The sequence below is a fragment of the Triticum urartu genome, chromosome 2 (genome assembly GCF_003073215.2).
Source record: "Triticum urartu cultivar G1812 chromosome 2, Tu2.1, whole genome shotgun sequence".
NCBI lineage: Eukaryota > Viridiplantae > Streptophyta > Magnoliopsida > Poales > Poaceae > Triticum > Triticum urartu.
In genome coordinates, this window is record NC_053023.1 from 551,773,968 (window position 1) to 551,793,659 (window position 19,692).

Genomic DNA, 19,692 nt, shown 5'->3' on the forward strand with positions numbered 1-19,692 from the left:
ATGCTCGATGGCGACAGGGTATTTGTTCGACCAGTTCGTCCTTCTACACAAGGACTATGTCTGGTTGGAGGGGTGAATTAACACAGAAGATAAACTCTCTTCACCCTATTCTCCTTGACAATTGGTTCGTCAACCAATGCCGATCACTTGTGGTAGATACTTGAGGTGATCTCCGAACCTTTACAAACTTCTTCTTCGAGAATCACAATCACTCTTGATCTCTGAAGAAATTGACACCTAACCGTCTAGAGAGCTTGCAGCTCTCAAGAGTAATAGGTGGAGCGTACTAGACTTAGATTCGAGTGATGTTGAACCACTATATAATTCTTCGGCTCTAGGGGTTTTCTCTCGGTGGATTTTAAACTCAAATCGCTCAGAGAGGGGGGTGCTCAACAATCTTCTCAGAATCAAACGGAGCAGCCACCGGACAAAGCCGGCGCGGGTGGCTATTTATAGCCGCAGCCTTCCCTGGTCGGAAATGATCATTTTGGACAGGCGGTCCAGCCAATGGCCAACCGACCAATTCACACGGTCGAATTTTGGAGAAACAATAACATTACTTGAAGATCAAGTAATGCTAACTCCTTGGCCTGAGACAAATCTCTCGCAGGGAAGAAGATCATAGTCTCATGCTGGCAAGTATTTGCTCGGAGCACAAAGAGATTTCTCTCACAACTATCATAGGATTTGGGTTTAACATCAGAGAATTAAAGTTTCGAACACTGTATCCCTCTTAATAGTACGATGGTCTTATGACACAACAAAGAGAAGAAGAACAATGAAATAAATGCTACATCTTCACTTCGTTTTCAATCTCCTCGGACACAGTCATCTTCTTCGAACATGCATCGAACCAATTGCTTCACTTCAGCAAATTTTTAGGGGTCACTCTTGTTATCATAATCTTCGGTGATAACCTACACTGCAACACAGGCAGATTACCTTCATTGTTTACATCAAACTCCTCGTGATCTTGGGGACCTGTTACTCTGTGTGCACTAGCAAACATATAAGTCTCATACTGTTTATGTCAACAAAACTCCAAAACATAAGGGGCCTATCATTGCACCAACAAGTACATACATAAGCGCTCATATATACGTGCATACACTCACCCCTATAAATGCATACACGCACACCCTACCCCTATGAGCACTTTCGAGAGACTCGGCCGGCATATCATCTTGAGATTTTACGAAGTCACCGTAAGCATCTCGTAGTCAACGGGAATGTCTCCTTCCCACCGAACGTGTATCGCCGGAAATACTAAAATAAATTCAGAATAAATGCGAGCATCTGGACTTTTTTTGAATTGAGGGGCACATCTCGATTCCATTTAATTGATATGAAAGGAAACCGCACAAATGAGCATCAGGACTTAACCCTGATGGACCAAGGATACCACTGTTCACCTAACTATTCAACTACAGGTTGGTTCGCTTCGCACTTTCGAGTTCACGAGTGAGCAGCGTCACAATGAAGGTTCGTTTGTGTCTCACGTGACGAAAACTCAACTTCCCCTTGCGGCGTGTGCCCAAACCGCCAAACCACGGGAAAACCCTGCACGACCAAAGCGGCGTGTCTGGCTAGCTGTGCGCACAACGCGACCGCACGTACACTGCAGAGAAACGCCCCTTCGCCTTACAAGCCAAACCACAACGGACGGGGCTTGCCTGCTCCCGTCTCGTGCTCCCATCTGTACTCCTCCACCGTTCACCTACCATCCTACGGTTTCAGCATCCCCCCCGCTTGCCAAAACAAATCAAAACTACTCTGTATTTGTTTTCTTCCCCGATCCCGTACGTGGCGCTCAGGCCGTCGCCCATGTTAGCGTCGCGTGTCGGCTTGGCCCTGCTGCTGGCGGGCTAGCCGCACGAGCAACGACGAGCTTCAGCTCGACATTGAGAGAGGCGGCACCGGTACCAGCGCTCTTCGTGGGCGCCACTGAGACCAACACGTTCGCCGGCAAGTCGACGCCGTCGCGGCAGTCAGGCCCCGCCTCGTGAACTTTATGCACGTGGGACGTCTGCCAGTCTACCAGGACGTCACCGGCGTTGAGACCGGGCTCCAGAGCCTACCCAACCGTGCACCGCCCAAGTTCGTCACCATCAACGACGACTACTAGTCGATCGACACTCCTCATAGTTCACGACACTGTCAACTATGGCTCCATGCCCAATCTGACCATGTGGTGCACCGTCGAGTACAATGATTACATGCACAACAGAAGCATCTGCCAACGAGATGTCCTCAAGAATAAGGAGCTGTGGAGATCTCGTTTAGAGTTGTAGTGTCATCACCATGCCCCGCCCGCATGGCTGCGCGACCGTGAGGTGCATGACGAGGTCAGGGAGACCATCCCATTCATTGATGCGCAAGCTCCGTCGGATGCTGCTCGCCGTCAATGCCACAATTGCGCTCTCACCACCACTGGCGGAGCTTAAGCAAGGCCGAATGGGCCATGGCCCGCCCAGCTCTGGACCTCCACCTCACATTTATAGCCAGACTATCCAGCCCACCAAACCTGCTAGTAACAATACCTTGCTGCCAGGCCAACCCAGCCCGCCCAGCTTTTCGGAGCAAGCTCCGCCACTGCTCACCACGTTGTTGCTGCCGCAGTTGAACATCAAAAGCCCATGGCGCCGGAGCTGATGCACAACGATGATCAACGGAGACTTGGTTGACCGAGTGGTCGACCACGACGACGGCTTAGGCCGAGCGGTAGCAACCAGGCGCCGAGTCACAATCACAAAGGAAAGATACGAATGCAGTACCGGAAAGATAAACGAATACGGTTGTTTTGTGATTTGTTTTGGCAGCGAAAAAAAATGCGAGGTGAGAAAAAATGCTGGCACCGTAGGATGGTAGGAGCACCTGAGACGAGCAGGCAAGCCCCGTCCAACCACAACCACGGGCCGCACCGCCACTCCCACCCTCTGCAAACGGGGCCCAGGAGAAAACGTAAAGAGCCCCACCGCAAAACTTACGCCCTCCCTCGGCACGGCTACACCCACACGCACGCACGCGTCCCTCCGGCACACTCCAGGACTGCATACCCCGGACGCTGCCCTGGTGCCGCCCCAACGCCGCGCCGCCCCTCCCCCTCCCCCCTCCCCGCCGCCCCCGTCCCACGCCCTCGCGCGCGCGGCCGTAAACGCGAGGGCGCCCGTGGCCGCTGCCGCCGCCCGGATTGCCGGAGCGGGGAGGGCGGGAATCTAGGGTTGCCCCCCCGATGGACGGCGGGGAGAGGACGTTCAAGGCCAACTTCACCGCCGAGGGGGTGGCGCTGCTGCGACAGCGCGTGAGGGCGAAGCTCCATGAGCTCATGGGAGATTACACCGACGACACCCTCGTGGTGAGTGCCCCCAGCCTAGCCCACCCCCCGCCCGCGCGCTGAGATGTGATCCCCCGATCCATCGCTAAAACCCTAGCGGTTATGTCGGTGTGATTTGGTCCCGTAGGGGTAGATAAGGTTAGCCGATTGTTCGGATTTCGCGGGATTGTGTGTGATGGCGGAATTGGGTTGGTTTAGGTTCATGCACAGTACCGTGCTATCTGCATTGTAGGTTTATTAGGTGCCGTTCCTATGTTCTAAGGATTGGGGAGTCGTTTGATTTTCCACGCAAGCCCAGTCACTGCACTTGACATGTGGAGTATATGGTTCTCGGTAGTATATGGGATGAGATTATGTATTTTCTAATGGAGCATGGGGAATTAGCTAAACCAATATTATTATTTCTTGTGGGGTAGATTGCTTGTTGATTATTGTTGTGGAGTACAAGCATTGGTCCAGTTTTCAGTACACGTCTAATTGGAGTGCTCCCATTGTCTGATTTGTCTTTCGGAGCTTAGTTTGTTTTGGATTGACCTTGCTTATACAGGTTGCTGGAGACATGGAGCCCTTAAAAGAGTTGATATTAAGTGTGCCTTCATTGTACAACCGCAAACCACTGAGATTGCTGATCTAACTATTTCTTTTTGCGTGACAGGAGTATGTCGTGGTGTTGCTCAGAAATGGAAGAAGGAAGGATGAGGCTGCAAAGGAGCTGCAGGTTTTCTTAGGCGATGACAACAATGCATTTGTATCCTGGTTATTTGCTCCATCCAAATCTTTGTAACTAAGTTTCTTTTGTTGTATACCGTTTATCTGGCTATACTGATAATCAATGGTCATGCAGGTTGTGGGATCACCTCTCCTCAAATTTGCACCTTTATGTGCAACCCAAAGCTGTCTCTGCTAATGATGAAGCTAAAAACACTCAGAGTACTGCTAGAGGATTGTCTGTACAGACTAGTCGTGTACCTGAAGCTGAAACTCAGAAAACAACAAGAGTCCAACCGAAGAGGGAGTGGGGAGGAATTGTTCGAGAACAATCAGACGTTGTTCCCCTTCGAAGTGTTGTAGCTCCTGTTTCGCATGCAGAGGAAAAAACTAATCATACACAGGCTGTAAGACGAACCCGCTCACCGGACATGCATAACCATAGAAAGAGAGGCAGAGAGGAGGACACACGGCCAGCCAAGGTCTCTAAGGCTCTCCCAATCGCATAATCTAATTTTCAAAATGTCGCCACATTCATGGCATGCCTTTGAAGTTGTTTTATGTTAGATGCAAGTCATATCATGAATCAGGCAGTCCCATATTAATAAACTAATATCTCGGCATATGCTTTCCTGTAATGTTGTAAGTATATTAGACAAACATGCTAATTGACTTTGTTTTTGTATTTCATTTGCCGAGTACATGATTGAGCAGTATTCTTTTTATGTTCACAACACATGTATTCTAATGATATTCTTATAATTCTTGAACATTTTGTCTGCCTTCATCAGTGAAGAAGAAATTCTAATAGGGAATGCAATTTGAAAAACCTGCTTTTGTGCTACTTGTGTTTGGGCATAATTAATAAATTTTATTGTTTACCTGTTATAAATTTGCAAAACCGTGATGTGCCTGCCTAATCCTGTTATAAGATTTTTATTTAGCTTCTGATAATTGATTTTTGTTTTTCTATGTAATCAAGTTAGTACTCCCTCCGTCTGGAAATACTTGTCGGAGAAATGGATGTATCTAGACGCATGTTAGTTCTAGATACATCCATTTTTACCCATTTCTCCGACAAGTATTTTCGGACGGAGGGAGTATATATATAACTCCCTATTCCATTTTGTAAAGCGTACTTTTGGAAGCTCCTAACTTTCAAGGAAGTCCAGTTCCACCCTCGACTATGAAACCTGATATTTAGCACCCTAAACTTTCAAAACTAGACTGACTTCAACCATGACAGACATGAAATTGATGGGCCAACCATATTACTTCCGCGATGTGCGTTGTCCTTGTTTATTTATATCACTATCGTGTATGATTTCTGAACCTACTGTACTGCTTATAGCTGTTTAATTTTCATACGCTGAGCAGCACATCAGTTAAATAAAGTGATAGTGTTGTAAACATGTTATATGAATTTTTTAGCCATGCAATGCACATTTTTCTTGCTAGCAATACTCTATTGTGCACTTGCATTCATGTCGTGTTTTTTAATTCCTGTGGTTTGTGTTGTCCTCTCATCCTAGCTCGCCGTCTCTGCATTGCTCCTTGGTTATTGCCCTGTCTACTTACAATGCCAAAACATATTATTGTTCTGCTTGAGCTCCATTTTTCTAGCAACGCCTGTAAAAACCTGCTGCTCCATTAATTCTTGTTCTTTTTAGTAATAGTTTTCTTATGTTTTTTCCAGAAGACATCCCATGAAGTCATTGGTGCACCACGCCGGCTTCTTCAGTTTGCTGTTCGTGACGCTGTCAGACCTGTGCAGCCACCGACCCCGAGGTCGGAGTCATCATCTTCCAAGCGACTTCGTTCTGTGGTGTCTACCGTAGAATCAGATTCAGCAGCTAATGGTAGGTTGCAGAAAATGAAGTCTGATGTGAGAGTACCAGGTGCGACAGCAGCATTTAGAGCCGCAGCTGAGGCTGCTGAAGATGTTCTCAAGGACAGGTACTCCTCAGAAAGCGTCTTTGACAGGTTGGGTAGAAGGCCTCTGTTGACTACCACTGAAGAACCATTCGATTTCAGAGAAAAAGATCCAGAAGATGGACAATACAAGCACATAGATAATGTCCAAGCAGAAAATCAAGTAGAATCTCATGAAAGAAATCAGTATGTTGCCAGGGATACTTGTATGTATGACAGCGGAACTGAGAAGGCTGCTGATTCTGCATTCGATATTGATCGGTATGATGACACCGGTGCAGTTAGATATAATGGTGTGAATCCTTACCAGAATAAATTGTCTTCTAGTGGAGGCAGAGAGTCATCAGTAATGCGGTACAATAAGGCAGAAGGAGCTGCCGGGGTAAGAAGCAGAAGGTTGATAGCCCAAGACACACATGCTAGCTCAGGACCAAGACCATCTGAAAAGATCTTAAATATATCTGCTAACAATAATACGCGGAATCCTCCCTATCATGAAACTGCAAGAAATGCTGGCACATTTGAGCATCAGGTGCCCATTGGGAAGAAGGATGTTGGCTCAATAAAATCAAATGCGACAGTTGCACATGCTAAAGTTACACACGTGACTGATAAATCCAAAGTAAGTTTCCAAGGGCTAGCATCTTCACTCCTTTTGAAAAAATATATTTACCAAGTGCATGAATAACTAGATTATACGAAATTGTTTTCCATGGTATTAGCAGCTTGAGATTATCACCTAAAAATTTGAGCTTCTCATATGCTATGCTCAGAAATGTACTCTTTTTAAAATTTGTTTGAATTCAAATCATCCAGCAATGTATTATGTATCTTTGAAGACTAGTGTCAATTGGTACAGGAACTGTCCAACTCCTTAGAAACAGGAAATAAAGTCAAAATCAAGCCATGAGCTCATGAAGTAGAATCTATGATTTTCATGCTGGATATCTTATCGTAATTTTGTTGTAACACACATTATACGGACAGGTCAACAGATCTGATAGGTTTGTTGGAACATAAGCAGCGCTGATATATTTGCCTACATCATTTATGTATTATTTGCTTCTCTGTTTGTCTTCTGTGCCCCCACCCCATTTGTGCAAGAATTGTATTTTCTGTGTTGTTTTGTGAGGGATCCCCAAAGTAAAGGGGAATATCGCCTTAAAGGGCCATATGTCTATAGCTGTTATATAATAACCTTATTCTTAAAACTACATTGCAGGACTTGGTGGCGCACTCAAGTTCATTGTTGGAGGCAACGAAGGCTTCATCAGTTGGTATGTAAAGCATGCGTTGCTCAAGTGCTCATTGCTATAAATTGACTGCCTTAATCATCTGAACGGAATGTCCTTGTGGAAACTCCTAGGCTCCGTTTGGAGCATATGATGGGAAAAACTTGGAAATTGGGAAAACATAGGAATTGAGATGGCATTCCTCACAAATTCTATGGGAATAGAAAATGCAGGAATTCAGAAAAATAGACATTTGGATTGTAGGATAGGAAAAACATGGGAAACCTTTTGAGTTTCAGACCTAGCCACTCCCCATGACAATTAGCCGTTGGTTTTCTTCCTTCACCACTAGCCTCGTTTTCCTTGCATATGTGAACATATGCCTTCACAATGTGGTAGGGCTAGGGTTCCTACCGGCTCTACTCCGTAGGTTATACGGGCAGAACAGCGAGGGTTGGGGGCGAGGGCGGCGGCTCCGGCGCGTGGGCGCCGTCGCGAGGAAGAAGAGGGCGGCGCGGCTAGGGCAAGGTGCGGCTAGGGTTTCCGGCTCCTCTAGAGCCGGGCAATAGGATAGAACTATCTTTATTGCTTAATTCCAAAAGGTATCTTACAATCTAATATTTATAACCTGAAAACGACTAGCCTAAGATAACTTGTGGGCCAAGCCCTTAATCTACTGCCCAGCGGGCCTCCTCCGGTTGTATTGTAAACCGGTCATAACATCTCTCCCCGCCTGCACAAACAACTCGTCCTCGAGCTGAAAGTTTGGATAGTGTTGGCGGAAATCCTCACGTGGCTCCCAAGTAGCTTCCCCCACAGGAAGACCCGCCCACTGGATCAAGATGAACCATACCCCGCGACGAAGTTGCGCCTTCAACACCTTCTCTGGCTCCGGAAGAAGACGTCCATTGACGGTCGGGGGAAGCGCTGGTGGAGCCGCCGGTGGCTCTCCATGAAAAGGCTTGAGCAGCCCCACATGAAACACATCGTGGATGCGAGCGCCGGCCGACAGCTGAAGACGATAGGCCACCTGCCCAATGCGCTCCAAGATGGCGAAGGGTCCCGCGTAGCGAGGCCCGAGCTTGCACTTCGCGCGCGGGTCGAGTGACTGCGTAGAGCGGTGAAGAAGACGCAGCCACACCCAATCTCCCACCGCGAACTCCGCCTCGCGATGGTGGTTGTTGTAGTAATGGCTCGCCAGCTGCTGAGCCTGAAGGAGACGCTGACGGACCTCCGCAAGCATCTCGTCACGGGTGCGAATAAGGTCTCCCGCGGCCTCCGTCCTCGCCGTAGCCGGGTCCACCGGCAAGATCGGCGGAGGTGGCCGCCCGTAGACCACCTCAAATGGTGTCGCACGCAGGGCAGAGTGGTAGGAGGTGTTGTAGCAGTACTCCGCCCATGCGAGCCAATCCACCCAAAGCACGAGGCTGATCACCTGTAACACAGCGTAAATACATGGCGATCACCTTGTTAACCACCTCTAATTGGCCGTCCGTCTGGGGGTGGAAGGCCGTGCTGAAGCGGAGCTTAACGCCCGCCATCCTGAAGAGATCGCGACAGACATGGCCTGTGAACACCGTGTCGCGATCACTGACGATCGAAGCAGGAAATCCGTGCAGACGGACAATATCGTCGAAGAAGGCACGAGCCACGGACGCGGCGGTGTAAGGATGCCCCAGCGCGATGAAGTGAGCATATTTAGAAAAGCGGTCGACCATCGTGAGAATGACCGACTTGCCTCCCACCTTGGGAAGCCCCTCGATGAAGTCCATGGAGATATCGGCCCAAACCTGAGAAGGCACATCCAGGGGTTGAAGAAGACCAACTGGCCATAGCGTCTTCGTCTTGTTGCGCTGACACGTCACACAAGAGCGCACCCAATCGCGGACGAGGGCACAATCACCAGGAATGTAGAAGTCGGCACGGAGACGATGGAGGGTTTTCTGCACACCCTCATGGCCAGCCGAGTGGGCTAGCAGCAAGGCCTGGTGACGGAGATCATCATGAGCGGGAACGAAGACACAGCGCCCATGGACCAGCAGGCTGTCGGAGAGGCGCCATGGCTCCTCCAGGTCGTCGGCCGCCAGCTGCTGCTGCAGGAGAACCGCATCGGCGGCGGTCGCGGTGGCCCGGCGAATGTTGTCGAAGAGGCTGAAAGTCGGCCCTGAGCGGATGCAGAGTGCCTGCCCCTCGGAGTCGCCGGTGACGGAGTCGAGGTCGGCATCGCGGCGGGATAAGGCATCGGCCACGGTGTTAAGACGACCCGGGCGATACTCGACGGAGAAATCGAAGCCGAAGAGCTTGCTAATCCACTGATGCTGGGGCACGGTGGAGAGCCTCTGATCCAGCAAGAACTTGAGGCTGTAGTGGTCCGTGCGAATCTGAAAAGACCGGCCCCACAGATAGGGCCGCCAATGGTGCACCGCCTGCACCAAGCCAATGAGCTCCCGCTCGTACGCCGCGAGCTTGAGATGGCGCGGGGCGAAGGGCCGGCTGAAGAAAGCAAGAGGCCCGTCGCCCTGATGAAGCACTGCACCGAACCCCACACCCGAGGCGTCACAGTCCACAACGAACGGTCGGTCGAAGTCCGGCATCTGAAGAACGGGCCCCGTCGTGAGGGCCCCCTTGAGGGCCTCGAAGGCCGTCGTCGCCTCCGCATCCCAGGCGAACGCGTCGCGGCGCAACAACTGCGTGAGTGGAGAAGCGATGACACCAAACTCCCAGATGAACTTCCGGTAGTAGCCAGCAAGGCCGAGAAACCCGCGAAGAGCCCGCGGAGACTGGGGCGTCGGCCAGGCAGCGACGGCGGCCACCTTGTCGGCGTCCATAGCGACCCCGTCGGCCGAGATGACGTGGCCCAAGTAGGCCACCGAAGGCGTCCCGAACGAGCACTTCGAGCGCTTAAGATGGAGATGGTGCGCCCGAAGCTCGTTGAAGATGATGGTGACGTGTTGTAGGTGCTCTGCCCAAGATGCACTGTAGATCAGAATATCATCAAAGAAAACGAGCACAAACCGGCGTAAGTAGGGTCGGAGGACGTCGTTCATCAGAGCCTGGAAAGTTGCCGGGGCGTTGGTGAGGCCAAAGGGCATCACTAAGAACTCGAAGTGGCCGTGATGAGTCCGAAACGCCGTCTTGGCGATGTCATCAGGGTGCATGCGCACCTGGTGGTACCCCGACCGGAGGTCGAGTTTGGTGAAGAAGCGTGCCCCGTGGAGCTCATCGAAGAGCTCGTCAACCACCGGAATAGGGAACTTATCCTTGAGTGTGACAGCATTAAGGGCACGGTAGTCGATGCAGAAACGCCATGTGCCGTCTGACTTGCGGACGAGAAGCACCGGTGCGGTAAACGGCGAAGTGGATAGCCGGATGATGCCCGCCGCGAGCATGAGTGCACACTGCCGCTCCAACTCATCCTTCTGCAACTGCGGATAGCGGTAAGGCCGTATCGCCACCGGTGCAGAGCCTGGCAGAAGATGTATACGGTGATCGTACGCGCGGGTGGGCGGCAGCCCCTGTGGCTCGGTGAAGATGTCGTCGTGCTGCTGTAGGAGGCTCTCCAATAGTGGGTGCTCGGCCGTGGTCGTGGTCGCGGCGAGCTGGAGTGGAGGGGTGGGTGCGGCACCCCCAATGCCGGCCCACCGAATGCGGCGGCCTAACCGCCAGAAGGTCATCGTCAGCGCGTCGAAATCCCAGAGAATAGGACCAAGAGTGCGCAAGAAGTTGACGCCGAGGATGAAGTCGAAGCAGCCCAAGTCGATGCCGGCGCAGGTGATGGAGAAGTGCTCGTCGCCAATAGTGATGGGCACGTCGCGGGCGAGCCCGTGGCAGCGGAGACGGTCACCATTAGCGACGGTGACTCGCAACTGTTCATCGCCGGTTGGCTGTAATGCCAGGCGCCGCATGGTGGTCTCCGGCAGGAAGTTATGTGTGGACCCTGTGTCCACTAGGGCCACCAGGCGCTCACCCTGGATCATGACCGGTAAGAGCATCGTCTGTTCATCACGGATGCCGGCCAGCGTGTGTAGGGACACCACAAGGGCGGTGGCCGGTGCGGGCGCGGGTGCCGCTGCGGGCTCCGCAAGGGCTGGGGCGCCGAGGCCATCCTCCAGTGGCTCCTCCTCAGACTCGTCTGTCGTCTCCAAGTAGAAGAGGCGGGGACAGACATGACCTGGTGCATAGGGCGCATCACAGTTGAAGCACAAGCCCAGTCGCCGGCGTTCCAACTGTTCCGCCTGGGTGAGGCGCTTGAATGGCCGCGTCGGTGCCGGGGCGGCTGCAGGGGACGCTGGTGCCGCCGGAGACGGCCGGGGAAGCTGTCGGCCCCCACGTGGCGCAGATGGACGCGTCACGGCCTGGGCGCGCTGCTCGAACGCCCGGGCATAGTACATGGCCGTCTGAAGGTCTTGGGACCCCTTCATCTTGACGTCCACGCGGATGTGGTCGGGGAGACCGCTGATGAAAAGTTTCGCCCGCTGTAAGGCCGTCACACCGGGTGCGTGGCACGCCAGGGCCTGGAAGCGATCGGCGAAGTCCTGCACCGTGGAGGTGAACGGCAGACAGCCCAACTCGGCCAAGCGGCTCCCGCGTACCGGTGGCCCAAAACGAAGAAGGCATAGCTCTCGGAAGCGATCCCACAGGGGCATGCCGCCCTCGTCCTGTTCGAGGGCGTAGTACCATGTCTAGGCGGCCTTGCGGAGATGGTAGGATGCCAGCCAAGTCCGTTCCGACGCGGGCGTGCGCTGGCCGCGAAAGAACTGGTCACACTGGTTGAGCCAGTTAAGCGGGTCGTGGAGCCGTCGTACGTGGCGAAGTCGATCTTGGCGAACCGGGGCGGCTGCTGGTGTGGCGCGCCCTGGCCCACTGCCTCGGCGGTGCGGAGGGCGGATGATGGCGCACAGGCCATGGTGGAAGGCCCGGCGTAGTTCCCAGCGGCGCCCGACACCGCGGGCTGCAGCGGAAAACCGGACGGTGGACGGGCCTTCGGGTAGGCCGATGGCTGCCCGTTGAGCCAGCCGGGGAGTGGCGATGGGGACGGCGGAAAGCGGACCTCCTGTATTGGGAGCCCGCTCGGCGGAAAGCGGACCACGGGGCCGGTGGAGGACCCTGCTCCGATGCCGCTGGAAGGTAGGGCGCGACGGAGGACGGCGCGGCCGGTGCGGTCCAGGTGGGCCACTGCGGCCCCGTGGTGGCAACGAGTGGCGGGGCTGCCGGCGCGATCTGCGGCGGCCACTGCGGCCAAGGCGGCGGTGCGGCGGGAAGCGCCGGGTAGCCTCCGGTGATGGCCCGTGGTGCCGAGTACCACGGAAGCGCCTGCTGACCCGCGGCCATGGCTGGATGGAGTGGTGGGGGCGGCCCGTACGGACCTGCCAGGTAGAGGCGGATCCCTTGAACCGCGGTGACGAGGTCGTTGAGGACGCCTGCCATGGCCTCCGACGTGAACTGTTGCGGCTGCGGGGGAGGTGACGGCGGCGGCGAGTGTTGGACGGGGGCCGGTGGCTGCCCTTGGCCCGGCGTGGTGCCGGGTGCCGTTAGGGCCGGCGCTGAGAGCGACGCCGTGGTGCCCGCCGAGAGCGAGGCCGTGACGCCCGGCGCAGAGGCGGCGGTGGTGGAGGAGTTGGCGGGCAGCGGTGGTGGTGGCGGTGGAATTGGCGGAGACATGGTCGAAACCCGGTTACCTGATACCAAATTGGTAGGGCTAGGGTTCCTACCGGCTCTACTCCGTAGGTTATACGGGCAGAACAGCGAGGGTTGGGGGCGAGGGCGGCGGCTCCGGCGCATGGGCGCCGTCGCGAGGAAGAAGAGGGCGCGCGGCTAGGGCAAGGTGCGGCTAGGGTTTCCGGCTCCTCTGGAGCCGGGCAATAGGATAGAACTATCTTTATTGCTTAATTCCAAAAGTTATCTTACAATCTAATATTTATAACCTGAAAACGACTAGCCTAAGATAACTTGTGGGCCAAGTCCTTAATCTACTGCCCAGCGGGCCTCCTCCGGTTGTATTGTAAACCGGTCATAACACAATGCCATTTGCAGGCTAGAATGTTTAGTACAACAATCAAGTCATGATATTTATCGAACCTGATGATGAGATCCGATCTGTTCTTGCGGCCCGATCTTTCACGGCACTTCACCTTCAGCAACAGCAACCTCTTGACCGCGCACGCGATGTACGTGAAGTAGAGGGATAGAACCTTAAGTTTTAGCACGAGAAAGCCAATCTCGACGGTGGTACTCACGCGCAAAACAATTTCCTCGTAGAGAAATCACAACAGAGATTTTCTGAAGCTTCTTCCAAAACTCAGGGATTTTTTGACAGCTTCCCTCAAAACTCGATACGGGTATTTACCTTAAAAACATGTCGTGTCTATTCATAAAATATAACCTGCGTTACATGGTGCACCGACCAGACCTTAAATAGGAGATGGCCTACCTTGAGCTGCAAGCTGGCCAACTCAAACTTTCCTATCCTTGTCTCTTGGCTAACAAAAAATGAACTATACTTTCTAAAAATTAGATTACATGCCTTATATTTTCTGGCACATACTCCCTCCATCCGGTGAAGAGTGTACATCTAGAAATTTTAGGACATTATGGAGTTATAAGTAAAAAATGCATTGGAAAGGTGCAAGTCAGATCTCTCTCCTCTTTAATTACCCAAACCCCAATGAGCTAAGTGCATGTAGAAATTAAGAAGACCATGTGTAGATTGCTATTGGTCTTGATTACCGTGTGATGAGAGAGAAGTATTTTTTTCTACTTTAAAGTGCATTGGGAACATAGAAGTACACTCTTTTGTGGACAAATTTTGAAGCTAGATGTACACTTTTCACCAGACGGAGGGAGTAACCGTTACAGATCATCGAGAAAACAAACGACACTTTTGACCTAAAAAGAAAGACGCACCTGCAGGTGGACTCCATCCTGCAGTGCACAAGCACATCAAATCCTTCGGTCGACGAGGACTCCGAGCGAGCACATATGGCTGATCTGGTGACCTTCCAAAATAGTAGTAGTAGCAGCCATGGACTCGTTTCTGCTTCTTATCTCTTTGATTTGCATGCACGTGTACCTGGCTCAAAGAAAACAAATCCCTTTTGACATTACTTCGGTCCATGGCATAGTTAGGGACTCCCAACTTCTTCTGATTCCCATGCAAAATATCTAGCAGTCAATTCTTCCAGATAAACACACGTACATGTCACATTAATTAGCTCCTCCTAAACTTCGTAATGCTTATCAACAATCTCCAGATTTGGCATAACAGAAACATCACTAGTGACTTGATCAACAATTGGATTAATATTGCTAATGATTGATGTGGTCGTATCAAGTCATCCAATGCATCAAAGAGATTGACCTTAAACAGTCAGGCGAGTTATGGTTGTATGTGACCTGCTAATCCCACCCAACAAATTCGCGCTAATCCAATCTGAGAATTTTTTACAATTGAATCATGGTACTCCCTCCTTTCTTAAATATATGACTTTTTAGATATGACTACATACGGAGCAAAATAACTGAATCTACACTCTAAAATATGTCTAGTCTGCATTGAAATATCTAAATTGGCTTATATTTAGAAGCGGAGGGAGTATTAAAAATATGAATCAGGTCTAAATTAGTCTGGCACATATAACACAGGTCATGCCTTTCTCACCATCCGCTGCCCTCGCAGGCCGTCGCGCCCTGTCACGAGTCCTGCTTGCCCCTCTGACTCAGCTGCCACCTGATGCCACAGACGCCCCTGTACGCACCCCCCCCCCCCCCCCCCCCCCCCCCCCCCCCCCCCCCCCCCTTGTGGCTTTTGGTGCAAGCGAAAAGGCAGCGGTGGAAGCGCCTTCAAGCTCTGTTTTCACGCCAGGAAATTTTCCATTAGATATGACTGGATGTTTATTTTCCTGTGAAGCGTGAAGGGTAGAAACCCAATCCTGTGGAATCTTATTTCATGTTCCTGTGTTCCAAAGGCCCCAAGGGTAAACTTTCATATGAAATTCATAACCTCTAAAATTCCTGCAAAAAAATAGTTCTCCAAACGGGCTCTTGTAGCTTATTAGAACCAACTATTGCCTTTATTACTACGAACTAATAACCCTAGTTGATCATGCAACACATCCTTTATTTCATGGAAAGTTTCTGCACCAATTTTTCTTTTAGATATCTTTATTGTGGAATGATTTTTTTAGGACCCTGATAAGTGCCACACGTGGCACGAACGCATGGCAACTCCGAACGTTTGTTATGGCAAGTTTAGTGACGCGAGGATGGCAACTTTACTTGTCAAAGCATGGCAACTTTTGTACTTCAAATCCCTAAAAAAAACTTTTGTACTTCAAAGGATGGAAACTTTATTTTTCAGATTCGTTCTTTTTTCTTTCTGGATGACAACTTTAGCTGTTAAAACTGTCAGGGCCGGAGTGCTTCATGCCACACGTGTGGCACTTATCATTTGTTTTTACCCTGTTAAGTTAACATGTTAGCTCTGTAGGTTTTCTACCCACTCATTTGTTAAGCAGATTCTTTTTTTGTTATTATTTTCAGCTGGTGGATCTACAGGCCAACCTGAAAGTGCCCCTGATTCTAGAACTGTCTTTGTTAGCAATGTAAGTATTTTAATTTCTTTTTCTTTTACCCTTCCGGTTATGAAGAGAAGAGTTTCTGTATCACCAGTGATTGTTTTATTGGCCTTTTTAGGTACATTTTGGCGCAACAAAAGATGGTCTTTCTTGTCATTTCAACAAGTTTGGGGCTGTGCTAAAAACTCTTATTGTATCTGATGGTGCCACTGGTCAGCCAACAGGGTGTGAATTCTGACTCCCCTCTGAACAGTCCAAAATATCATCATTTATTTAGGTAATATCCTAAGTTATTTATTTCTTTTTGTCTTATCAGCTCAGCGTACATCGAATTCTTGGAAAAAGAATCAGCAGAGAAGGCGTTAACGCTGAATGGAACATCTTTTATGTCACGCATTTTGAAGGTAAAACTTCCTTGACCTAACTTCTATTTTTGGATAGGTTTTGTTGAAACTTTTTTGGTTGACATTCATGATTGAGTTGCTTTAGTGTAAGATTTGGTATTGAACATCAAAATGATAATATACCTTTGTCTCTTTACTGGAAGCTCCTTTAGTTGGGCCATTATTTCATCAGTATGCTCATTAGTGTTCTCTGTCTTGCATGCGTGCGATCATAGCCTATCAATAAATATGGATGTAGAAAGTATATTCGAGCAATTAAGAAGATTTTGCACTTTTGAGTGTTCACATGGAGTACTTTTCATGACTTGTCATGCATATCTGTTAACTATATATAATGGTGTGCTATAGGTTGTTCGAAAAAGCTCTGTTGAAGTGCCTCAGCAGCCTGGCTGGTCACGTGGTGTTCGTGCATCACCATTTGCTTCCAGGCTCATTAGAACTGCATACCCAAGGCCGACATTCCCTGGGGCTATGCGTGGACGGTTAGCTATCAGAGGTAATGCTCGGAGTTTTCAATGGAAGCGTGGCGCTGCTGATTCCGTAGATGCCGGAAAACCAAGTCAAGCTACACCTGTAACACCTGGGAGTCAGATGGTAACTCCGGTAACACGAAGCTTCACCTACACACGCACCGAGCCAAAACAGGATGTTGGTGCGACTGCAAACGTCTGATTAGCTCAGCCACAGCATGCCTGTTGGTTCTGATGAAACTCACAGAGATAGCTCAAAATTCCTGGCCATTTCATAGTTTAGCCTCGTTTGGTAAATACTATTTAGTTGCAGAGCTTAGTGAGTGGCTGGTTTTATGGAACTGAGTATTTGAGCCATATTCTGTGAGTGATTTTGTGTGCTCCCCCATCGGAGAGGCATTCATGCTGTGCTGGTTATGTTGAGTTTTTGAGAGTGGAGAAATGTCAAAAATGAGGCTGTAGAATGTTAGGCACATATGAACATTATTTATTATTGATAGATTATGCCAGCTTCCATGGAGTTCCTGTTAAAACTGTGTGATTGTGTATTCTTTCTTCTCCAGGAGTTTTAATACGCCATTCTTGTACGATTTTCCACTTCTGTATGTAGTGATCTTGCATGTAACACCTGTCCATTGATCCGGGATGTTATGTAGTAGTAGGTGTGGCAGTGTACATATTTTATCCAAAGAGTAGTACATTCTCATCTTGGAACCAGGGAAAGCACACGGGTAGCATGAGTCCAAGCATCTCTGTTGTATTACTGAAAGGCAACAAACATATCTGCTGTCATACTGTCTTTCAGCTGAGTATTATTCTCTCCTTTGTTTGGGCTAGACTTGTGGCTTATGCTGGTAGGATTTCCATGATGCTGACCATTAAGGATTATATTACCAAGACATTTTTTTACTGCCTTTACCTGCTTGTTTCTGCCCAATAATTGAAGTTAGCTTTCGTTTGGGCCATGATTGAAGTTAACTTTGTTTGACAATGGTGTAACCACTCGCGCACTATCTGCCTGGCCTATGACGGAGGCAGAGGATTCTTAGAGTGGTTAGTTACACAGGTCGGAGTGATGCTCCAGTCGAATCCTGACTTTCGCCCTAGGCAAATAATATCCCGGGAAGGAGCGAGATCAGACTCCAGGGTCCATTTCTATCTATCCGCATCACTCGAGTGGGTTGCCTGCCTAGACGGCAACTACCAGTGCTGTGCCTGCGCTGCTCCTCTCGTCCCGTGATAACTCGCTCGTCACATCGCGTCGCGTCCAACAGGAAGGACAAGGGCGCCACTCCAAAGTCCAAAAGCGCCCGTGCCCCGTCCAAAAGTTCCACGCCGAATAACGCGAAAAAGTTGCCCCGTCCAACCTGACTCAGCCTACCAAGAAACAAATCCCTGCACAGCCCGCAGCTGACATGCTAGTAGCCTAGTGGAAAGCACATGTCAATCCCGCGCCTACGTGCTGCTACTCTAGTCCGTCCAACCGCAGTGAAAACAGCTCTGCCCCACAAAACAGCCGGCCATTGACCAGCAGCAGCACGCACTATAGCTCGCTCAGTCGCACACTCACTCACTCATTACTGCACCGCACCGCACCTCGCCGGCCGGCCGCCCGGCTCCCTCCACGTCCATGGCAGCCGCCAGCGGCGCCTGCCTGCCTCTCCTCCTGCTCCTCCTGTCGCCGCTGACCATCTCCTCGTATTCGGCGGCAGCGGCGGAAGCAGAGCAGCCGGTACACGACCTCCTGCTCAGCTTCAAGGCCTCCCTGCACGACCCCGCCGGCGCCCTCGCCACCTGGTCCCGCTCCACGCCCTACTGCAACTGGTCCCACGTCACCTGCACGGACCCCTCCTCCTCGTCCGCCTCCGCCTCCGTCGCCGTCTCGCTCCAGCTCCAGGGCCTCGGCCTCTCCGGCGACATCAACGCCACCGCGCTCTGCCGCGTCCCGGGCCTCGCCGGCCTCAGCCTCGCGTCCAACGCCTTCAACCAGACCGTCCCGCTGCAGCTCTCGCGCTGCGCCTCGCTCGCCTCCCTCAACCTCAGCTCCGGCGCCTTCTGGGGCCCGCTGCCGGAGCAGCTCGCCGCGCTCGCCTCGCTCACGTCGCTCGACCTCAGCGGCAACGACATCGAGGGGACCGTGCCGCCGGGCCTCGCCGCGCTGCGGGCGCTCCAGGTGCTCGACCTGCGCGGCAACCGCCTCTCCGGCGTGCTCCACCCGGCGCTCTTCCGCAACCTCACCAGCCTCCACTACCTCGACCTGTCCGGCAACCAGTTCTTGGAGTCCCAGCTGCCGCCGGAGCTCGGCGGGATGGCCAGCCTCAGGTGGCTCTTCCTGCAGGGGTCAGGGTTCAGCGGCGAGATACCCGAGACCTTCCTTGGGCTGGAGCAGCTGGAGGCTCTTGATCTCTCCATGAATAGCTTGACCGGAGCCGTTCCTCCGGGGTTCGGCCTCAAGTTTCAGAAGCTGCTGTCTCTGGATTTGTCGCGCAATGGCTTCTCTGGGCCGTTCCCCAACGGCGTCGACAAGTGCCTCATGCTGCAGAGGTTCGAGGTGCAGGGCAACGCCTTCACCGGGGAGCTGCCCGCCGGCCTCTGGTCGCTGCCGGACTTGCAGGTCATCCGCGCTGAGAACAACCGCTTCTCCGGCCGGCTGCCCGAGTTCCCCGGCGGCGTGTCTCGGCTGGAGCAGGTTCAGGTGGACAACAACAGCTTCTCCGGTGCGATACCCCAGAGCATCGGCCTGATCCGCACCATGTACCGCTTCTCCGCCTCACTGAACGAGCTCAACGGCAGCCTGCCGGACAACCTGTGCGACTCCCCGGCGATGAGCATCATCAACATCTCCAACAACGCCATCTCCGGCTCGATCCCTGACTTCAACAACTGCAAGAGGCTGGTATCGCTGTCCCTGTCCAGCAACGGCCTCACCGGGACGATACCAGCCTCTCTCGGGGACTTGCCGGTGCTGACCTACATCGACCTGTCCAGCAATGGCCTCACCGGCGCCATTCCGGCGGAGCTCGAGAACCTGAAGCTTGC

The 19,692-nt window shown here is 51.8% G+C and overlaps 2 protein-coding genes across 3 annotated transcripts; both read left to right on the top strand.

Moving 5' to 3' along the window:
* Positions 1-2,996: 2,996 nt before the first annotated feature.
* Positions 2,997-17,186, top strand: LOC125538695 (protein gar2). Of its 2 annotated transcripts, none has more exons than XM_048701968.1 (9): positions 2,997-3,355; positions 3,990-4,090; positions 4,179-4,524; positions 5,742-6,596; positions 7,197-7,251; positions 15,745-15,806; positions 15,898-16,004; positions 16,096-16,183; positions 16,532-17,186. In XM_048701968.1, the coding sequence occupies exons 1-9, from the start codon at positions 3,233-3,235 to the stop codon at positions 16,853-16,855; spliced, it is 2,061 nt and encodes a 686-aa protein (XP_048557925.1). In that variant the 5' UTR covers positions 2,997-3,232; the 3' UTR covers positions 16,856-17,186. The 2 variants fall into 2 exon arrangements, with proteins under 2 accessions (XP_048557925.1, XP_048557924.1); XM_048701967.1 differs by having other exon boundaries at positions 2,999-3,355; positions 5,739-6,596.
* Positions 17,187-17,342: 156 nt separating this feature from the next.
* LOC125538694 (probably inactive leucine-rich repeat receptor-like protein kinase At5g06940) lies at positions 17,343-19,692 on the top strand (the record flags this gene model as incomplete). The annotated part of the gene is given in 1 exon segment (XM_048701966.1): positions 17,343-19,692. A coding segment is annotated over 1 exon segment (1,409 nt), but the record flags the coding sequence as incomplete, so codon positions are not given.